A 21,395-nucleotide genomic window follows, 5' to 3' on the forward strand; every position below is an offset into this window, starting at 1 on the left:
CAGTGACAGCCAACGAACACTTAATTTGTTCATTAATACAAGTCTTAGTTCTATAATTAATTTACACTTTCTCATTGCTAAAGCTGTTTTTTTTTTACAACAGAAAAGGTAACAAAAGTGGCAGTCAGATACCATTTTAATTTTTTTCTGATCATTCATTCATTGTCAAACAGAAGCAGCATGGCAAAACGCCACGCTAAAAAATAAGTGAAGATATCAACATGGCTTACCTCTTCATCCTCTGTAGGACCATGGCCCCCAACAAAATGTTTACTGCATATGAAGATGAATGGCTTCACCTTGCTGTCGTTAAACTGGTCTTTTGGACATACGCACAAGTTGATCCATTGTTCACATTTTTTCCCTCTTTTTTGGCTTCGGGAAACAAATGAAGAAAACATCCTTCATATGTCGTAATGTCTAGAGTCGTTTCTAAAAGTTCCAGAGGAGCAGTGTTTACTCTGCATGTTCTTTTATGAAATATTACCGACAGAAAACAAGTAGTAATAGCATGAGTTGTATGCGAGGGCGTGTCTAAGTTGACCCACTTCGGGGTTACGATGGCAACCTCTTTCGACGTCACGGTCTAAAAATAGCATTCGTGCGGTACGCTATTCTTAACTCTTTCAGGGTCATTCACGATGATAGACATCCAGTCATTTGGCATTCAGACATCCTTCTGCCTTGAACTGAAATGAGTTTGTAGTACACATCCAATCCATTTGAAGTTGTGTGGTGGGGTGGGGGGGCGGCAAAGGCAGTGAATGAACATTCAGGACTAGCTGTGAATGCTCATGCTTCATTGCCATTGACGCCGCAAGACATCCAATCCATTTTGACTGAGAGGGGCAAAAGAACAGTCAAAATGGACTGGACTTCTAGTGCTGTTAATGGCAGCCAGTGTGTTCAATGTGTGCGCTATAAAAGGTTAATAACGTTACACTAAGGAGACATCTGTATACGGGCAAGCATAGAGTTCATTACCTATTGACCTGACACTGTCATTCTTTGCGTCACGCCTTATGATAGAAGGCCGAGCTTCATTCAGTAATAGTCGAAGACGGCACACACTCATGTCGGATTTAAACTTGGATTTTTGAAGAGCTACGAAAGCTGTACCGCATACAAACAGGAAGGATTGTCTCATTAGTGATTTGTTTGAGGATTCAAGGTAAATGTTATATTTTTCATACCATGCATGCATTTTGAAACGTGAAAAAAAATCAATGGGTGAATGGGAACCGCTAAGGCTTGGGGTCATTCTTTGACATATATACGTAAAATAGATGCGTAACTGCCCGGTTTGTTGCTCTTTTAACAAAGTATCGAGACAGTTTTACATCCATATCTATGAAGAATTCAGTGATTTAAGCATTTATTCACAAAAATTTTGAACGGAAAAAGCAATTGTGGCAGCCCCCTTATCATAAAATAGAGCTAACAAACTAGCATCATTCTTCGACAGATTTAAGTAAAGTAAATTCAATCTGGACTTCCTTTTTTTGCTTTTAACCAAGAATCAAGTCTGTTTTACGTCCATGTCTAGAAAGAATTCAGGGATTTAAGCATTTATTCACAAGAATTTCAACAGAAAAAGCTCTTTGCTGTGGACTTGCGGTAAGGCGGTGCCACAGTAAACTTAAAGACGAGCCGCATATTCACCATATTTACGTAAAATAAATACTATCTGCACGGTTTCTTTTGCTTTTAACCAAGAATCGAGACTGTTTAACGTCCGTATCTATGAAGATCATACGCATTTTATATTTGTTTATTTAGATTTTGTATTTGCAAGTCACTTTTGAGATTTTGACTTATCATGCACTGCAAAGGGAAATGCTCCAAGGCATAGTCCAATGCAATAGTCTATGTGCAATACTTACTCACCTGCAGTATTCAAAGCCTTAACTGTCAAACTGCTGCTGCTTCACGCCGATTATTTGCACTGCCTGAACATACGGCTATCTCATACACATTTTGTACTTGTAGGTGGCGTGGCTCAGTGGTAGAGTAATTGTCCCCCATCCCAGAGGTTGTGGATTCGATTCTCCGCCCTGATGAACACGTCTAAGTGTCCTTGAGCAAGACATTGAACCCCACATTGCTCCTGGTACTGCGTCACCAGTAGGTGGATGGTGAGATAGTGTAAAGCGCTTTGAGCGCCTAGAAAGGTGGAAAAGCGCTATATAAGTGTAACACCATTTACCATATTTAGATTTTATACTTGCAAGCCACTTTTGAGATTTTAACTTACAGTATCATACACTGCAAAGGGAAATGCTCCACAATTTCATTGTACAACTGTATAATGAAAATAAAGGGCTATTCTATTCTATAAAAAGCTGTGATTGTACGTATATAGAATTTATTAGTAGTCTATTTATATATTATAATAGATTCTGCATGCTTTCCTCAAGTATTAAGTTTCTGATGTAAAAATTGAGTGATTTATTAGCTGTTGAAAACATGCAGAAAATAAAAGAAAAATAAGTTGGTATTTTGGGTATAATCTTTTATGATATGTTAAATATTATAATATATATATAATATATAGTATAATATCATAATATATCTAGTGTAAAATCTGAGAATTTTATAGCCATTTTAAGTTTTATTATACTTATATAAAAAATAATTAATCTGGATTTTATGAGGGAACGACTTTGAAATCTTTTTTTTTTTTTTTTTTTTTTTTTTTTTTATGCCACTGCCCATGGAGAGTCATATATGGGTAAGGTAGGTGCCTGTTTTGGTTTTAGGTCCGTAGCAGCTTTGGTTTTGAAATTAATTTTAATTTGAAGTTTTTGAAAATAGGCCCCCTACGAATTGGCCCCGTTTCCCTTGACATGTCAATAGGTTATAGAAAATAGAAAAATTTGCATTTATAGTAATTATAATTTAAGAAAAACATAATTAATGCAATCAAAATGAATTTAAAAAAAAAAAAAAAAACTGAAATACACTCAGGTTATGGCCCACTAGAAGTCCCAGGGAATTCTGGATCATGAGGATGTCCCATTGGAAAAGGCCAAATTGGCCTCTGCTGGGCATTCTAGTGTTAAAAGACTCTAAATTAGGTTGTTTGTCATAGTATTTAATATATTGTCTCCGATTGACAATGTGGATCTGTATGGAAAGTGTGCGTGGGTATACTTTCCCCATAACCAGGGGTCTAACATATTCGCATATTTGCATATTTAAACACTTTGAGTAACTGTCTTATATGTAAATGTCATTTATACTAGTCATCTCAGGACGTTCCTGTAACTTTTAAATTTCTCACTAGATGGCGCTAAAACACAGTCAATTAGAGGCACACGTATCAGAACCTCTCAAAAGCCATCCATGCTCATGCAACATTCACAGTGACGAACAAATGATTGCTTTTCTTACCACGAAAACTTAAATTTACTAACTGGAAGTTGTGTGTGCGTGTGTTTGTGTGTATGTCGGGGCATTTGATGGTGTTGTTTTTTTTTTTTTTTTTTTTTTTATTTTGAAAATATGCAAAAGTTGCAGCTCTTAATAAAATGGAAAACCAAAGGTGGTAAATCTCATTTTTTACTTATTACTGGTTTTGAGGGTTGGAGAGATTGGTACAAGTTTACATTTTTTAAATCAAATTTTCCAATGTTCGGCCTATTTCCGATTCATTTGCTGGTATAAAATGGTTATCTGATGGCCCCGACAACCCCCTCCTTACCGCAGCGCAGTGCCTTTCTGTGAGCTGAGCCACTCGAGGCCAGCCTCCACAAACGCTGCACACGCCCCTGTCGAAATCCGCCGTGTTGCGTGTACGCGGACCGCTCGCTGCAGCTGAGAAGCTCCCACGCGTGAAGCCAAGAATGACACCGGTGCTTCTTCACGGCAAAACCGCTTGAACATTAAAGGAGGCGTTTACTCGACTGCTCCATTGAAAAAGACGGCGTGATGGCGCATCTACGGACAGGACTGCTGATCGCCGCTTTTACGGTCAGTGCATTGTGGGGTCCTGCTCTTTCAATCACTCGCTACTCTATTCCAGAGGAGATGGAAGAGGGTTCCTTTGTTGCAAACCTCGCCACCGATTTGGGTCTAGATGTTCGAAGCATGGTGGAACGGAAAGCAAAGCTGGATGTCATTCACAGCAAAAATTACCTTGACATTAACAAAGAAACGGGAGAGCTCATCATCCGAGAGAAGATTGACAGGGAAAGCATCTGCATGACTAAAACAGGTTCGTGCTTTCTAAAAATGGATGTCATATTAGAAAATCCCATTCGTATTTTTAACATTGAGCTGGAAATCATGGACATTAATGACAACGCGCCCGTGTTCCGGAGGAAGACCATTTATTTGGACGTTTCCGAGGCAACCCCTCCGGGTGAGAGGTTCTCATTAACAAACGCTGTAGATGCAGATGTCGGCGCCAATACGATCAAGACGTACTACCTAAGCGAGAGTAAATATTTTAGCATTGACATTCAAACTGGCAGCGATGGCTCAAAATACGTGGACTTGGTTCTTAACGGCAATTTGGACCGGGAGACAGATGCGATCCATAATCTGATTTTAACTGCTGTGGACGGCGGGGTACCTCCTAGATCCGGCACCGCCAGCATTATCATCAATGTCCTCGACATCAATGACAACGCCCCCCTGTTCAGTCAACCCGTCTTTGAAGTCACCGTTCCAGAGAATTCAGGTGCAGGGACTGTTGTCATGACCTTAAATGCAACAGATTTGGATGAAGGCACAAATGCACAGTTATTATATTCTTATACGCTTTACACTTCCGAGAAGACGCAGGAGCTCTTCACGCTCGACAGAAATTCAGGCGAGATCAAAGTTAAGGGGGCTATTGATTTTGAGGAGAATCAAAATTTCGAGATGCACATCCAGGCTCAGGACGAAGGCACGACGCCATTGTTAGGACACTGCAAAGTAATGGTGTCTGTCACGGATTTGAATGACAACTACCCTGAGCTGACCATCAAATCTCTGAAAAGTGCAGTTGCCGAAAATACCGCCGTGGGGACGCTGATTGCTGTGGTCAGCGTTGGTGACAGGGACTCTGGAGTCAACGGGGAAGTGGAGCTGAATTTAAGTCAGCAGGAAAACCTACCCTTCATCCTCAATCAATCCTCAGAGGGTTACTTGAAGCTTTTGGTTTCAAAGCCGCTGGACAGAGAGGTGAAGAGCAAATATGAAATAACACTGAATGTGGCAGACAAAGGGACGCCGCCGTTGACTGAAAGCGAGACCTTCACTTTAGAGATTCATGATATCAATGACAATGCTCCCACTTTCCCTCAGTCCTTTTACACCATTCATGTTATGGAGAATAATCTGCCGGGAGCGTTACTGACATCTCTTAGTGCGTTTGACCCAGATTTGAATGAGAACCAATACTTAGTCTATTTCATCATGGAGAAAGATATCGCAAACACGTCCATGTCGATGCTTTTTTCCATCAATCCGGAAAATGGTGACCTATACGCCTTGAAGACCTTTGATTTTGAGCGAGAGAGGGAGTACCTTTTCCATATTGAGGCAAGGGATTCCGGTGTCCCCCCGCTGAGTAGCAACGTTACGGTTCATATTATCATTATGGACCAAAATGACAACACCCCTGTCATAGTATCACCGTGGCGGGCCCAAGGTTCCGTCATAGAGCAGGTGATCCCACGGTCTACAGATAAAGGCCATTTAGTGGCCAAAGTGATTGCCATCGATGCGGACTCTGAGCAGAACGGCAGGGTCACATATCAACTCCTGCAAATCAGCGACACCAGCCTCTTCAGCCTCGATCAATACAACGGCGAGATCCGGACGACCAGAATGTTCAGCTACAGGGACCCTCGCCATCAACGTCTCGTCATAGTCGCAAAAGACAACGGTAACCCGGCTCTCTCCACCACCGTCACCATTAAGATATCCACCGTGGAGCACTCCATGGCATTTTCCGAAACCACAGAGTTGCCGCTAGAGTACGATGTCTTCACAGACCTGAACTTGTATTTAGTCATTGGTTTAGGGGCTGTTTCCTTCCTGCTGCTTATTACCATTTTGGTAATCATTGTGCTAAAGTGTCAAAAACCCAAGCCGAAGGCCATAAAGATTCCCCCGCCCAATCGGAACAGCGTGATCAGCAGGAATAGCGTGATCAGCCAGAGGAGTTCCACTATCGCAGACTCCACCTTGATCTCCAGCGATGCCTACTGGTACAGTCTGTTTCTCGCAGAGACCAGGAAAGGCAAAGTGGTTGTGAGACAGCCCATAATACCCAAAGGAGCCGGCTACTTTGTCTCCAGTATACCCAGGAGCATAGGGCCGAGTGAGACCACTGAGTCCAGAGCATCCACACTAGAGGTATGTAGAAAGACAGAATTTTACAGTCAAATGTCACATAATCATCTACAACAGTGGTGTCAAACTGGGGGCTGGGGGCTGGGGGCTGGGGGCCAGGTGCCGCCTGACGCATTGTTTTGTGTGGCCCGCACAAGTAAATCATGTGTATTGACTTTGGGTTTCACTCCAATACAATTTATGTTAAATGGACATATTTCAGAAATAGGAAAAAATTTACTGTTTTATCAGTTTTTAAATGAAATTATATATACAGTATATGTATATATATATATATATATATACTGTATATACTGTATATATATTAGTGCTGAAACGATTATTCGATTAACTCGAGTATTCGATTAGAAAAAAATATTCGAATTAAATTTTGCTGATTCGAGTATTCGTTTAATTAAAGTGGCGTAATGGTTTGTTTTGAAAGTGTTTGCATTTAGTTTTATTGATAAGTGTGGATACACTGCCCTCTAGTCTGCCTCATTTCACATGGCTGAATCCAGCTGCTCCCTGTTAAGACCCAACATAAGCTAAGTTTTTGTTTGAGCTAATGTTTTTTTAAATGCATTTGTAATTTAGTTTAATGGTATATTTAGCCTTTTTTATGGGAATATGTGTTTTAACTATTTGTTAAGAGCACTGTAAAAATAAAAATAAAAAATGTTAGCATTTTATAGCATTTAAGCTCGCGGACATTTGCTTTGTAAGTTAGCCAATTGTTCTTTTGTTGTACATATATCCTCATTTATTCATTTTTTTTAATACCTTTTGAGGCTGAGGTCAGGTATTTTTTTCCTTATCCGATTACTCGATTATTCAAACTAATTAGTTCATCGATTAATTGACTACTAAAATGACCGATAGCTGCAGCCCTAATGTATATATATTTATATATATACATATAAAGAGGGGTTGCACGGCAGTCAACAATGTCTCTAAACGGTTTATTGATGATCAAAATAGATTAAGATTCATTTGCTAATCGATTAGTCAAGTAATCATGATTTTGACTAGGCCAGGTGAAGGGTTAGTATTTAATTGAGGTGGCAATACATTGAAAACACATTTGTGTTAATTACTACTTTTCAATGCATTACTATACACAATGCAATTGATCGCAATAAATCTCATGCGAATAAAATGGTAATCAGTGCCCAGCCCTAAAGAATATACAGGATATAATTATAATAGAGAGCTGGGGTCCACATACAGTATGTGGACATCACTTCTATAGCAAACGTTAATATTGTGTCCTACATGGCCCAAAATGGGATGTCCACGCATGTGCACGCCAGACCACTTGCTGGTCCTGGTGATGCTTTTCATCATTAGAGTAGCGAAAGAGCCAACAAGCAATCACATTGAATAATTAGGTCAAACAAATACAGCACTCCCGCAGTTCGCACACACGCGCACACACAAAACCATGCAAAATATTCCACTGTTCAATGTCTAATGTAGTATGTAGGTCATCTATCCCAGATGCATATCACATTCGTGGGTGGTGGTAGAGCGGAAATACATCAAAGGGAGCAGACAGAAAGCCCTACTCTTCAAGGACAAGTTGTATCACACAGGGAGTCTCGCCAATTAGAAGCACTTCATTCATACGTACAGTGGAACTTCTAAGGTCAAACGTCACAACTTTCTGAAAACGAAAGCGCCATAGACGATAATATACGTCCAATCATGTGGCGTCTAATCATCCTTCTGCTGTGAATTGAAATTAGTTGATTACTAGTTTATCATTAGTAGACGTCCAATCCATTTGAAGTGGGAGGATGGCAGGCAGCGAATTAACTAATGCCAGTCATCCCACTTCAAATGGATTGAATTAGGGCTGAACGGTATTAGAAAAAATGGACATTGCGACTTTTTGATGGTTTGCTACGGTGGCCGAGAGGTGTCAGGCGAAATGTAAAGTCCAAACACTTTTGCAAACAGAAAAAATCACGAACCCCAATTGCTTTGCAAAAGAAAAAGGCAAGAACGCAGCTGCCACAACACGTTCCCCAATTCCTAAAGCATGATTGCAAATTGGCAAAAGCACGAACCCCAATTGCCACAACACGACAGCAAATAGCTCGCAGCACGAATACAAAAGGCTCGTAGCACAACAGCAAAATCACGCAACACAACAGCAAAATCACGCAGCACGACGGCAAGAGGATGACCCGGAAGTTAAAAGACACTTTGTATATTGCTATATGTGCTTTGTGACGATCTCTACGGACTTCCGTGATCACCCCACCACCCACCATTTCAATCGTTTTTACTGTATAAGTCTTGTTTGTGCTGCTTTCGTTTTAAAGATATTTTCAATTCTTTTATAGGTAAATTTGAGGTCAGCTAGGTTTTGTAGATACAGTATTGTGCTTCTATTGAGATATTAATTTCATGTGGGAACGTCACTCGTTTAGCTCCCGCGACTAATGGAGCGTACCAACTCTCTCGATAACAAAGTCGTATCCTAACAACTAGCACGAACGTAGCACAAACGAATGGCAACACTTCGGGACTATTTTGGATTAAATGAGGGGCTTAGAGTGACGTCATCACTCGAAATTAATATCTCAAGCCCCCCAATTTACTTCACAATGGACTCGAATTTGTTTGAGTTTTGATCAAGTTAGTTGTTAGTTTTGCTGCATATGGTCACAAAGCACATATAGCAATACTCAAAGTGACGTCCTTTTTTTTTTTTTTTTTTTTTTTTTACTTTTGGTCCATCCTCTTGCCGTTGTGCTCTGGGATTTTGCTGTTGTGTTGCGTTATTCTGTTGTTGTGCTGCGAGCCTTTTGCTGTCGTGTTGTAGCAATTGGGGTTCGTGCTTTTGCCAATTTGCAATCGGGCTTTAGGAATTGGAGATCGTGATGTGGCACTTTGCATTCGTGCTTTTTTTTTCTTTTGCAAAGCGTTTGCAAATGGGGTTCGTGCTTTTTTTCTATTTGCAAAGTGTTTGGACTTTGCATTTCGCCTGACCCTTCTCGGCCACCTTAGTTTGCGATATATATTGTGATATTAAATCTAGAATAATTTGGACAGATACTTTGGTTGACTCACAATGACCACATTGAATTCATATAATACCACTTATTCCAGGCTAAGGGGGTTAATTTGTGAATGATGAAGATTGCTGTATATAAAAGGGAGAAGTGGTTAATAAAGCGTTACATTTACTCAGTTACATTTACTTGACTAACTTTTATAGAAAAATGTACTTTTGACTTTTACTTGAGTAGATTCATGAACAAGAAACGCTACTCTTACTCGGTTACTTTGAGCTACACTACAGTCATTACATCTTTCCTCTTTATTTTACATATTGACTTTATTTTGGTCAGAGATGCCAACAGTATCTCCACCAGTTTCACAATGAGATGTCGTAACAATAATCACATGACTCCATGATACCAATCAGACTCAAGCTTGCCGATCTTCTGTCACGCCAGCTTGTTCAATCACGTTGGTTTTAAAACACCGTAAAAATTTAAGTTGTTTGGTGTATGTGCTGAGAAAAAAAATAACATTAAAAAAGGAATAAATAAATAAATAAAACTCTGTAAGCAGGTACTCACAGTGTTACTCTTGACTTGAATATTCTTTTCACCAAATACATTTTTTATTTCTACTTGAGTACATTTTTTGGATGATGACTTTTACTGGAGTAATATTATTTTGAAGTAACGCTACTCTTACTTGAGTGCAACTTTTTGGCTCTACTCAACTCCGATAAAAGGCATCCAGGAGGCCATGTCTCTGCACTTTCTGCTTTTATGAAGAAGAAAAAAAAAAAAAAACATAAAAATTGCACGTCCTGTGATGGGACTGTTGCCCATGCTCAAACGATATATTGTGCAGGCCTAGATTGATTGCCCATGCTCAAACGATATATTGTGCAGGCCTAGATTGAATGTCTTGCGACCTTAATCGCAGCAAATTTTCAAAACGATATCAATGCTAAAAATGAAAAAATCAATACGGTTTTCAATACTGCATGAATAAATTAAAAAATAAACAAGCAAATAAATGTCATATTTTTAATTAACAAAGAAAGTGGAAAAATATCCTTGATTACCAATACTGTCAAGAATTGTGCAAATTTTAAATTCACCTAAAATGAACAAATTTAGGCTTGTGGTAATGAAAAACAAATAAATAAATGACTAAAACAAATGTCACCAATTAGAACAGTGTATAGGGGTAATGTTGGGTAGTGCTGCAACAATTAATGGATTACAGTGCCTTGCAAAAGTATTCGGCCCCCTTGAACATTGCAACCTTTCGCCACATTTCAGGCTTCAAACATGAAGATATAAAATTTTAATTTTTGGTCAAGAATCAACAACAAGTGGGACACAATCATGAAGTGGAACAAAATTTATTGGATAAGTTAAACTTTTTTAACAAATAAAAAACTGAAAAGTGGGGCGTGCAATATTATTCGGCCCCCTTGCGTTAATACTTTGTAGCGCCACCTTTTGCTCCAATTACAGCTGCAAGTCGCTTGGGGTATGTTTCTATCAGTTTTGCACATCGAGAGACTGACATTCTTGCCCATTCTTCCTTGCAAAACAGCTCGAGCTCAGTGAGGTTGAATGGAGAGTGTTTGTGAACAGCAGTCGTCAGCTCTTTCCACAGATTCTCGATTGGATTCAGGTCTGGACTTTGACTTGGCCATTCTAACACCTGGATACGTTTATTTTTGAACCATTCCATTGTAGATTTGGCTTTATGTTTTGGATCATTGTCCTGTTGGAAGATAAATCTCCGTCCCAGTCTCAGGTCTTGTGCAGATACCAACAGGTTTTCTTCCAGAATGTTCCTGTATTTGGCTGCATCCATCTTCCCGTCAATTTTAACCATCTTCCCTGTCCCTGCTGAAGAAAAGCAGGCCCAAACCATGATGCTGCCACCACCATGTTTGACAGTGGGGATGGTGTGTTCAGGGTGATGAGCTGTGTTGCTTTTACGCCAAACATATCGTTTTGCATTGTGGCCAAAAAGTTCAATTTTGGTTTCATCTGACCAGAGCACCTTCTTCCACATGTTTGGTGTGTCTACCAGGTGGCTTGTGGCAAACTTTAAATGAGACTTTTTATGGATATCTTTGAGAAATGGCTTTCTTCTTGCCACTCTTCCATAAAGGCCAGATTTGTGGAGTGTACGACTGATTGTTTTCCTATGGACAGACTCTCCCACCTCAGCTGTAGATCTCTGCAGTTCATCCAGAGTGATCATGGGCCTCTTGGCTGCATCTCTGATCAGTTTTCTCCTTGTTTGAGAAGAACGTTTGGAAGGACGGCCGGGTCTTGGTAGATTTGCAGTGGTCTGATGCTCCTTCCACTTCAATATGATGGCTTGCACAGTGCTCCTTGAGATGTTTAAAGCTTGGGAAATCTTTTTGTATCCAAATCCGGCTTTAAACTTCTCCACAACAGTATCTCGGACCTGCCTGGTGTGTTCCTTGGTTTTCATAATGCTCTCTGCACTTTAAACAGAACCCTGAGACTATCACAGAGCAGGTGCATTTATACGGAGACTTGATTACACACAGGTGCACATCAGGGAGTCCCACAGCGACATTCCAAAGGGCGCCATATGGGCCATGGGGAGAGATGGCCGCTTGAGGACCGCCCGGCCCGTCTCCAGGTCTCCCTTGGCCTCTGTAACATCTCCAGGATGTCGGCCCTGTGTGTCCCTATGTTCCTCCTTGCCCGTACGGCCGTTTGGGGGTTGACGACCGCCATGATGAGCCCGACGCGCTGCTTCTCGATCGAAGCGCGAGCCAGCACCTTCTGGGTCAACTTGTAGCCGGCCTTGACAGACTTGTAGTTTTCCCACCTAGCCAGCACCTTCCGGCTCGAGAATCGGGCTGTCCTCATCCTCTCAGGCTCCTAAAAAACATTGTTTGTTTTAGAAAGATAGGTGGTTTGATTTATCTTTTTAATAAAGTGAATAATGCTGGCCACTTACTTCAGCCCCAGGACACCTGGGCCGCACCATACAGTCGTTGTTGTGGAAGCTGCTGCAGATGTTCTTCCAAAGGTGCACGGGGTCAAAGTAGACGAAGATCTGCTTATTGCTGTCGGCCTAGGAGTTGGTGTAGGACCATGGTGTTTCACTGAAAGTTGTTATGTTGCAATATTACATAAAATATAACAAATAAAAGCAGATTGTTTTCTAATATGGACGCAGAAATGTCTAAAATAAAATCTAGAGATACAAAATCCAACATGGCCACTGTAGCAAAACAATGAGGTTTTTACGTTGAACTTTTTATGAATAAATGCTTAAATCCCTAAATATTTTATAGATATGGACGTAAAACAGTCTCGACTCTTGGTTAAAAGCGAAAGAAAGCGTGCAGGTAGCATGTATTTTACGTAAATATGGTGAATGTGTCTTTAGGTTCACTGTGGCGCCGCCTTACAACAAGTCCACAGCAAAGAGCTTTTTACGTTGAAATTCTTGTGAATAAATGCTTAAATCCCTGAATTCTTTCTAGATATGGACGTAAAACAGTCTCGATTCTTGGTTAAAAGCAAAAAAAACGTGTAGGTCGCATGTATTTTACGTAAATATGGCGAAAGTGCGGCTCCTCTAAGTTCACTGTGGCATCGCCTTACAACAAGTCCACAGCAAAGAACGTTTTCTCAAATCACTGAATTCTTTATAGATATGGACGTAAAACTGTCTCAATTTGTTGTTAAAAGAGCTAAAAACCAGGTAGTTACGCATCTATTTTACGTATATATGTCGAAGAATGACGCCAATCAAAAATCCAAGCTTAAACCCAGCTTTGACATGACCGTGTGCCGTCTTCAGTTGACTATTACTAAATGAAGCTTCAAGCTCGGCCCCTATGGTAAGGCGTAACGCAAAGAATGACGAAGTGTCAGGTCAATAGGTAATGAAGTCAATGTTATTATGTTGGTTGAATGACGTGAGAAATGTCTGAGAGACATGGGGAGAGCAGAGGGGAAGGGGGTTGTGACGCCGTTGCAAACGCAATGCTAGGTGGCTCGGTGCGTTAACATAACATTCGCGCTCTCGCTAGCATTAGCAGCGTCATGTTAAACGCTCAGGAAAGTTTTTACATACAGTTCGTGGCATTCAGGTGGGTACAATTAATTGAAAATAATGTACTATTTTCCTGTTCAGATGCAGTATCATCACCGAGTGGGTGTTGTCCTTGTAGATGCTACAATATAATAATAATTAGGGCCCGAGCACTAAGCGTGCGAAGGCCCTATTGTAATTTGTTGTTGTTTTTTTAATACCAAAAATAGTCACTTGCCCTAAACTTTTCTTGAATCAAAACAACTAGAGCAAAGATAGTAGAGGGAAAAGATTCAAGCCTCACCTGCGTATTAAAAAATATATTTATATATATTAGGGGTGTGACGGTTCACACAAGTCACAGTTCAGTACAACAAAGGCTTTTTTCTCCCAGCATTTGAAAATTAAAGTTTGTATACCTTTACACTCTTATATAGGTGAATTATTTAAAAATGTGACCTATTTTTTTTTTGGAATAAAAAAGACAGTTGAATTCAATCACTTACCGTATTCGCCCCGAATATAAGACGGCCCTGATTATAAGATGATCTCTTTTTCAAGACTCAAGTTTGAATTTAGACTTTTTGAACGCCAAATTGATTTTTATACAGAAAATAATTACAGTACATCTGAAGCAAATGATTGTAACAATATATTTGAGAGAAAAAACAGGTTATTTTTCCTCATTCAAATCTTAATATCTGAACATTCAAATATGTAATCTAAAGTGCGATCACATTCGTAAATGAATGGCTTCTGGTTTTTGAAATGTAAATAAACCAATCTATTGTGATAAAACAACAAAATTGCAATAACTGCATTTACCATTAAAGTGAGGTCTAACTGTAACTGTAGTCTTGAAAAAAATCTGAATAAGGAAAAATATTGCAATAAAATAATGTAAACTGGTTAAACTTGAGAGTAGATGAGATTGTCATGACAGAACATTACTCCTCAAGTTCAGCATTCGCTTCAATGATATCTGGCGCCATCTAGCGTCGTGAATGGGTATAATGTCTAGACCCCGAATATAAGACGACTTCCCCTTTTTCAGTCATTTTTCAATGCAAAAAACGGGCTTTCAAAATTATCGCATTAACGGGCGTTAATTAATTTTTTAAATCAATCACGTTAAAATATTTGACGCATTTAACGAACATGGCCCAACAGATTAAAATGACAGCAAAGTGTCATTTCCACTTGTTACTTGTGTTTTTTTGGTGTTTTGCGACCCTTTGCTGGCGCTTGGGTGCGACTGATTTTATGGGTTTCAGCACCATAATTATTATTGACATCAACAATGGCGAACTACTAGTTTATTTTTTGATTGAAAATTTTACAAACTTTATTAAAACGAAAACATTAAGAGGGGTTTTAATATAAAATTTCTAGAACTTGTACTAACATTTATCTTTTAAGAACTACAAGTCTTTCTATCCATGGATCACTTTAACAGAATGTTAATAATGTTAATGCCATCTTGTTGATTTATTGTTATAATAAACAAATACAGTACTCAAGTACAGTATGTTGAATGTATATATATATATCTGTCTTGTGTCTTTCCATTCCAACAATTATTTACAGAAAAATATGGCATATTTTATAGATGGTTTGAATTGCGATTAATTCTGATTAATTATTTTTTAAGCTGTGATTAACTCGATTAAAATTTTTAATCGTTTGACAGCCCTACAAAAAACACCGTCTTATGTTCGGGCCAATACAGTACTATAAACATATTTGATGTGAATGACGATATAGAATGGATCATGTAATAACGTGTAGACCATGAAAAGTAACGTCAGTTACTTTGTCGAGTAACTAATTACTCTTACGTTGAGGTAACTGAGTTACTAACGCAATTACTTTTTGGGAGAAGTAATTTGTAACTGTAATTATTTACTTTTTTAAAGTAAGATTAACAACACTGCTAATTGATAGATTAATCGACTACTTAAATAATCGATAGCTGCAGCCGTAAAACTGCACTTAAATATTAGCTGGATAAAATAAAGTCATAAAATTAACCAAACTGTTTAGATTGGCTGAGCAGCGATACTTTTGCAATCAAATATGTTATCCGGACACATTTCAGTATTGATACTTCGATACTTTTTGATACTTTTCACCATTCTATTCTAGAGTGATGAAAAGGGTGAATTATACTCAATCAGTCATAGAGTGGAATTTTAAAGCGCAAGACAACACCTAGTATGGAAAGCATTCATATAAAAGATAGTTGCTCAGTATTTACGTATGCAAATGTCAAGTTTTTCAGATGTCTATTCATGGAGAAAATAATGTTTAACCATAGAAAATGATACAGCTTATGGGCGCAGTCATTTTGTGATGTCAGCGTACCTGTAATAATGGGTATTAATGATAGCACGGGGAAGGGTGAATAAAGTGGGACACTCCGCTATTGAACATCATAAAAATAAAATTCAGTGTGTGTGGGGGGGGGTCTACCTATTAAACAAGATTCTCTCCGCTGAGATGGACATGATAAAGGTGTTGTCTTTCCATTTAAGATTTCACTTTGACAAACTACTGACTAAAGTACAGCAATAGACAGCTCAAACATGAAGTCAAGCAAATAACTGTAGTCAATGGATGATGACAGTATTCATACTTGTGCATTGTGTTCGACATTCATACTCATTGTGCAATTTGTCTCTCTCTCTCTGTTCTTAAGTACTCAAAATGAAACGAAGTCCATTCTACATGTGGAGGTATGCTGGTTGCTGTCTACATGCCTTAGAATAATTATTTGTTTCAACATTTTTACAACATGTTTCTTTTTGGCATGAACATATTAAATTAAAATTTTCACTTCATTTTGTGTATTTGTTCGAAAATTGTGTGGTAAACATTTCCCATGATTGTCCACATGGGTCCAACACAGTGCTTTCACCATTTTAAATGTTGCATTCAAATTGGCCCAGCTTTCAAGCAAGGAAAGCTATCGGTTTAGCACAGATTAGAATGAAATTGGCTGCTGGTCAGAGTCCTGTTGTGCACATCTGGTCATCCTAAATTCTGGCCAACCAACGTAATTGCCAAAATTCACATGATGATGCCTGCTTATGCATGCTTTGTCCACAATTTTGAGCCCTGCTTGATGATTTTGTGTCCATTTTTAATTCAAATGATACAAGTTGTTGCTCTGTTAGCACTGTTAGTTTTGCCACCGTTACATTTGAATGATGGTGGCAGTAACCAGTCACGATCCACTATTGCATGAGTGAGGACTTTCTGTAATCTTCAGCATGTTCGTGTCAGAACTAATTCTGCGTTCTGTCTCTCAGCAGGCAACCAGAGGAGAACTGCCGTGATCTAATCATCTCTTCTTGGCAGTCATTGACTCATAAGCAGATGTAAAACTTTCCTTCAGTCCCTGCAAGATGACTCTTCTATCCTTCAGTCCTCCAAATAGTGTCATTAACTAGATAGGTAGATAGATACTGTAAACTTTATTAATCTATTTAGGAAAGTAAAGAAACAACCGATTCATTCAGATTCATTCAGACCTTCTATTTTCAGCATGAATCTGCATGGTTCTAAAATTTGTCCAATTTGAACAGTTGAAAAATTTTATTCCTCTAAACATAAATCTAGTCGTTTTCCTTTCAGTGCAACTCAAAATGTTCTATTGCTCTTCTCTCTCTAGTGTCAGAAAGAATACAGTAGTGGCGTGTACAAAACACGCTTAACCCTTTATAGGGCACTCGTTTAACTCATTGGCTGCCATTGACGGCGCTAGACGTCCAATCCGTTTTGACTGGGAAGGGCAAATGAGGGTTGATTCGCCCCTCCTGGTCAAAATGGAGTGCGCTGTCAATGGCAGCCAATAAGTTCACCAATTTTATATTATTTATTGTTGTTGATTTGACTCAAGAAAATGTGTTAAAAGCTTGGTTCTAAAGTTGTTGTTTTTTTAATCCTATTAATCTATTGCTAGGATATTGCGATTAATTATGAGTACCGTAAATTGCGGACTATAAGGCACAACTCACGATAACCCGTCACCCACCAAATTTGACTCGAAAACGACATTTGTGCATAGATAAGTCGCACTGGACTATAAGCCGCAGTTGTCCTCATTGTATTATGGGATATTTACACCAAAAGATATTAGCAGTAACACATTATATGACAGCGGCATCATACGACTGTCATGAGACCAAATGAACCACCATGAAGCTTTGAACCAATTGGCTGCAAAGCTACATTGCTTCAAAAAGCTTAATTTGGACATCACTTGCCACGTTTACATGGAGCCAAATATTCCAATTACAATCGGAATATTTGTTCAAACCGAATAAATGTGTTCCATATAAACACCTCATTCGGCACGAACAGGCCCAAACCAAATGGAATTTCATTCTGATTCACAGGGGTGGAATATTCCTTTTCCCAAACCGATTAGAAGTAAAATTATATCATGTAAACAGGGAAGCGGAATGGTGTCTGGTTGCGTTCTTTCTGCGCATGCTCCGTACTGACGTGGTGACGTCACTTGGTGACGTAAGTAACGTCACTTGCAACATGGCTTCCAAGCACACGCACAGCGCACCCACACAACTTTTTAAATGAACGGCGTATCATTCTGAAGTTTTGTTTCCACTCGAAAAGTTAAAACAGCAGCTGATCTATCGATCGATCTCCATGTTTTGCAACGTGACGCTTTGTTTTGATTAATCTGCGCATGTCAGATGGCAGTTGTCAAACGTCCTTTCGGAATAAAGGCAGTTACATGTAAACGCTGGATCGGAATAGATGAAGTGACATGTAAACAGCTGATGTGAAATTTCGATTCGGAATGATTTGAATCGGTATGAATAAAAGTCAGCATGTAAACGTGGCTACTGATCCCTTGGGAGAGACAGTAAACCTCTGCTGCCACCTGGTTTCAACACTGTTGTTGTCCAACATGCCTCCTAGCATGCATTGCAGCGCTAAAGATGTAACTAACAATCAAAATTCATGTTCTGTGCTAATTATTTCTTCAGTTACTGTTCCAGTCGTTTCATTAATTGCTAGTTATGGTATTTGATAACACTTTATTTGACAGTCATTAGACAATCATAATTATGAAATGACACTGTTATGAGCATTAATGAATGCTTATAACACATGTCTATTAGTGTTATCCGGAATATTATCTCACTTTTGGAAAGATGTAAAAGATCCGAGTCGAACATAAATGGAGTTAGTGACATAATTTGCCGGATGACACTTATTGTCATCTGTTATAAGCATTCAGTAATGCCCATGATAGTGTCATGTCATGACAGTCTTATGACGCCGCTGTCAAATAAAGTGTTACCAATTAACCCAAATAAATTAACAAATAAACCGCACTGGATTATAAAACGCAGGATTAAAAATGAGGGGAAAAAGTAGCGGTTTATAGTCCGAAATTTACGGTAATTGCATAAGCAGTCAATGCGTTAATCCTTTTAGTCTAATTTTTTGTGTTGATTTGCCTCATTTCAATCTCTTACAATATTTGGTTTCAGGTTAAAAAGATAAATAGACAAATAAAAATAAAAAACATAAAATCATAGTAATGTATTGCTAAATCTATTGTGGTTTATTAATTAATTGCAAAGTTAGCAATTAAAGGGTCTGTCAAGTTAAATACAACCAAATGAGTTTAAAGAAAAATAACTTCTTTATTGGAGGCCAAAACAGAATGTATTTCAGTTTGTATTCTGTTTATTTATTTATTCATTTATTTATTACCAGAAAATAGTTACTTGTCCTATAAATGGTTCATCAATAAGAGTCAAGGTGAATATGATTCTTCCAGTGGACTGATAATACAGAATCGAATCGGGTATCTCATTCATTCACCTAAATGCTATGTGGTTTCCTTTTTAAAATGACATGTTGACTGTTTTATATGTGGAGCTTTTGCCGAATAAGGATCATTCTCATTAATTGACGTTCTTTCATGTTCTACTTAAAAAGAAAAGAAAAAAAGAAAGACTACAGGATGGAAAAGGTATTACAGTATTGGGGTTTTTGTGAAAGCTTTGAGTGTTAGATGGAAATTTGTTTTATTTATGTTTTAGTATTATTCTGTATTTTGGCGACAGATTACATGCCATAATATTCATTTGTTTTAGAAATACTTTGAATGTGAGGGGGGATAGAAAATAAGAAGCCCTCAAACGTAACATTACATTTCAGGAAATATGACATGAGAAAAATGAGGTGAAAACTGGATTGTATATTCAACCATATTGAACCATAGCACTGCTTAAAAATGGCTGTTCATTTTTTTTCTGCCAATAATATAAACTGACAAAACTGGCAATAAAAATACAATCTAAAAACATACTAACTCATTCACTGCCATTTCAACTTGGATGGCTGACATTCAATGGTCATGTGTCAGCGCCATTGACGTTGACAGACGTCCGTTCTGCCCGGGAGGCAAGAATCATTCACCCCTACCAAGTCAGAGTGGACTGAACGTCTATCACCGTCAATGGCATCCACTGAGTTAAAATCCATCAGAAAAAATATATTGATATATAAAATTTCAAAAATGAATCTATCAATTCATGTAAAGTACTGAAATTTATTCATTTCGTAATTGGACTTAAATCCATGCAAGGTTTATTCTTTTTTGTTTCATTGATCATTCGTGTCTTAACTTTTAATGCTGCTTCTGTGGGGGTTTTCAAGGGCATTTTGTGTTGCATATATGTGTAGCTTAGTGGATTTGATGTTTTGGTATTCTGTAGTTTTAAAGATGCTGTCCTTTTGAGTCCGACTTAGCGCCTTTGCACTCCGGCAAGGCACATGACTTTAATTTCTCACTAACAAGGGGCTTGTAAAGCAACTTACTGTATTTTGGTGCTTGTTGATAAATATCCACCATAAGAGGAAGAGAATGTGGTTCAAACTGCAGTGCTCAAGTGCACTGCTGAACAAAACAGTATTGCAAGGTTTTAAAATATGCACATTACATGAAGCAAATTAAATCAAAAAATTGAATGAAGAAGATTATATTTCCAGAACTCAGCAAAGCCTGATGTTTGTTATTTTTGCATATGTTACATTAGACAACTAGAGATCTATTGCAGTGATACAGTACGTGCAATCAAAATTTTAAAGCAGTCATTTCTGAAAGTGTCTACAGTAATTGCACTTCTGATTAAGTGTGCCTTTAGTATTCTTGTGTAAAAAAAAAAAAGGTACTGTGTATAACTATTGATGACTTCAAGAATTATGAGCAGTATCAGCAAGATCTCACAAGATTTTGGAAAAATATCTTGCAAAAAGTTTGAAAATGCCTCTTTAAGCTAGTGTCACTGTGCATCATAAGCACATGAAAAAATGCTGTGATTTAAACACAAAAAAACAAAATATAATTTGCCAAAGAAAAGTTTTAGAATATTTATCTTTTGATCCAACTAAATCCATTGCAAAATTACGGTTCCGATAAATAAACACACACAATATGTTGCTTACACAGTGTAGACATTTACAAGTCAGTCTTTTGTTTTTTCAGAACCACTAGATGCATTAACTGTAAATTGAAACACTTTATACACGTGTGTTTTTTCTTAAATAAAGTAGTCTTTTTGATATCTTCTGAAAGTTCATGGTATTGTCATGACTTCTCATTTGTGAATTTTGGATTTCATCACCAGTCCAAATGTACAGTATACTTGAGAGTTCCATCAAATGTGCTAAATTTCCATCCGGACCACGCGGAAGAGTGTGGTCTTGCTTTCTTTTCAAGTCCAATTAACTCTTTCAATGCCATTGACAATGATAGACGTCCAATTATATGTCCCCTAAAAAGTAAATTAGAAATTTGTACGAATTTATCATTAGTAGACGTCTAGTGGACGTCTAGTGTTGTCAATGCCAGCCAATGAGTTAATTTTCAGGGTTTGATGTTGCTTATTTGGCTTTAATGTTCTGCTTGATCATGATCATTTGAATAAAGTTTTTTAAATCCG

General features: G+C 38.3%; 1 protein-coding gene across 3 annotated transcripts; it reads left to right on the plus strand.

Moving 5' to 3' along the window:
* The first annotated feature begins 3,736 nt into the window (after positions 1–3,736).
* On the plus strand, positions 3,737–21,395 carry LOC130907069 (protocadherin alpha-C2-like). Of its 3 annotated transcripts, none has more exons than XM_057821926.1 (3): positions 3,737–6,351; positions 16,106–16,142; positions 16,719–21,395. In XM_057821926.1, exons 1-2 carry the CDS (start codon positions 3,931–3,933, stop codon positions 16,115–16,117), a joined length of 2,433 nt encoding a protein of 810 aa, XP_057677909.1. In that variant the 5' UTR covers positions 3,737–3,930; the 3' UTR covers positions 16,118–16,142; positions 16,719–21,395. The 3 variants fall into 3 exon arrangements, with proteins under 3 accessions (XP_057677909.1, XP_057677910.1, XP_057677908.1); XM_057821927.1 differs by having other exon boundaries at positions 16,722–21,395; XM_057821925.1 differs by lacking the exon at positions 16,106–16,142.

The sequence above is a fragment of the Corythoichthys intestinalis genome, chromosome 18 (genome assembly GCF_030265065.1).
Source record: "Corythoichthys intestinalis isolate RoL2023-P3 chromosome 18, ASM3026506v1, whole genome shotgun sequence".
NCBI lineage: Eukaryota > Metazoa > Chordata > Actinopteri > Syngnathiformes > Syngnathidae > Corythoichthys > Corythoichthys intestinalis.

Bases quoted from the DNA above. Each gene is read 5' to 3' on its own strand.
- LOC130907069 (XM_057821925.1), top strand. From the start codon at position 3,931: ATGGCGCATCTACGGACAGGACTGCTGATCGCCGCTTTTACGGTCAGT. The intron at 6,352-16,718 runs GTATGTAGAAAG...TCTGTCTCTCAG, and splicing joins CCAGAGCATCCACACTAGAG to CAGGCAACCAGAGGAGAACT.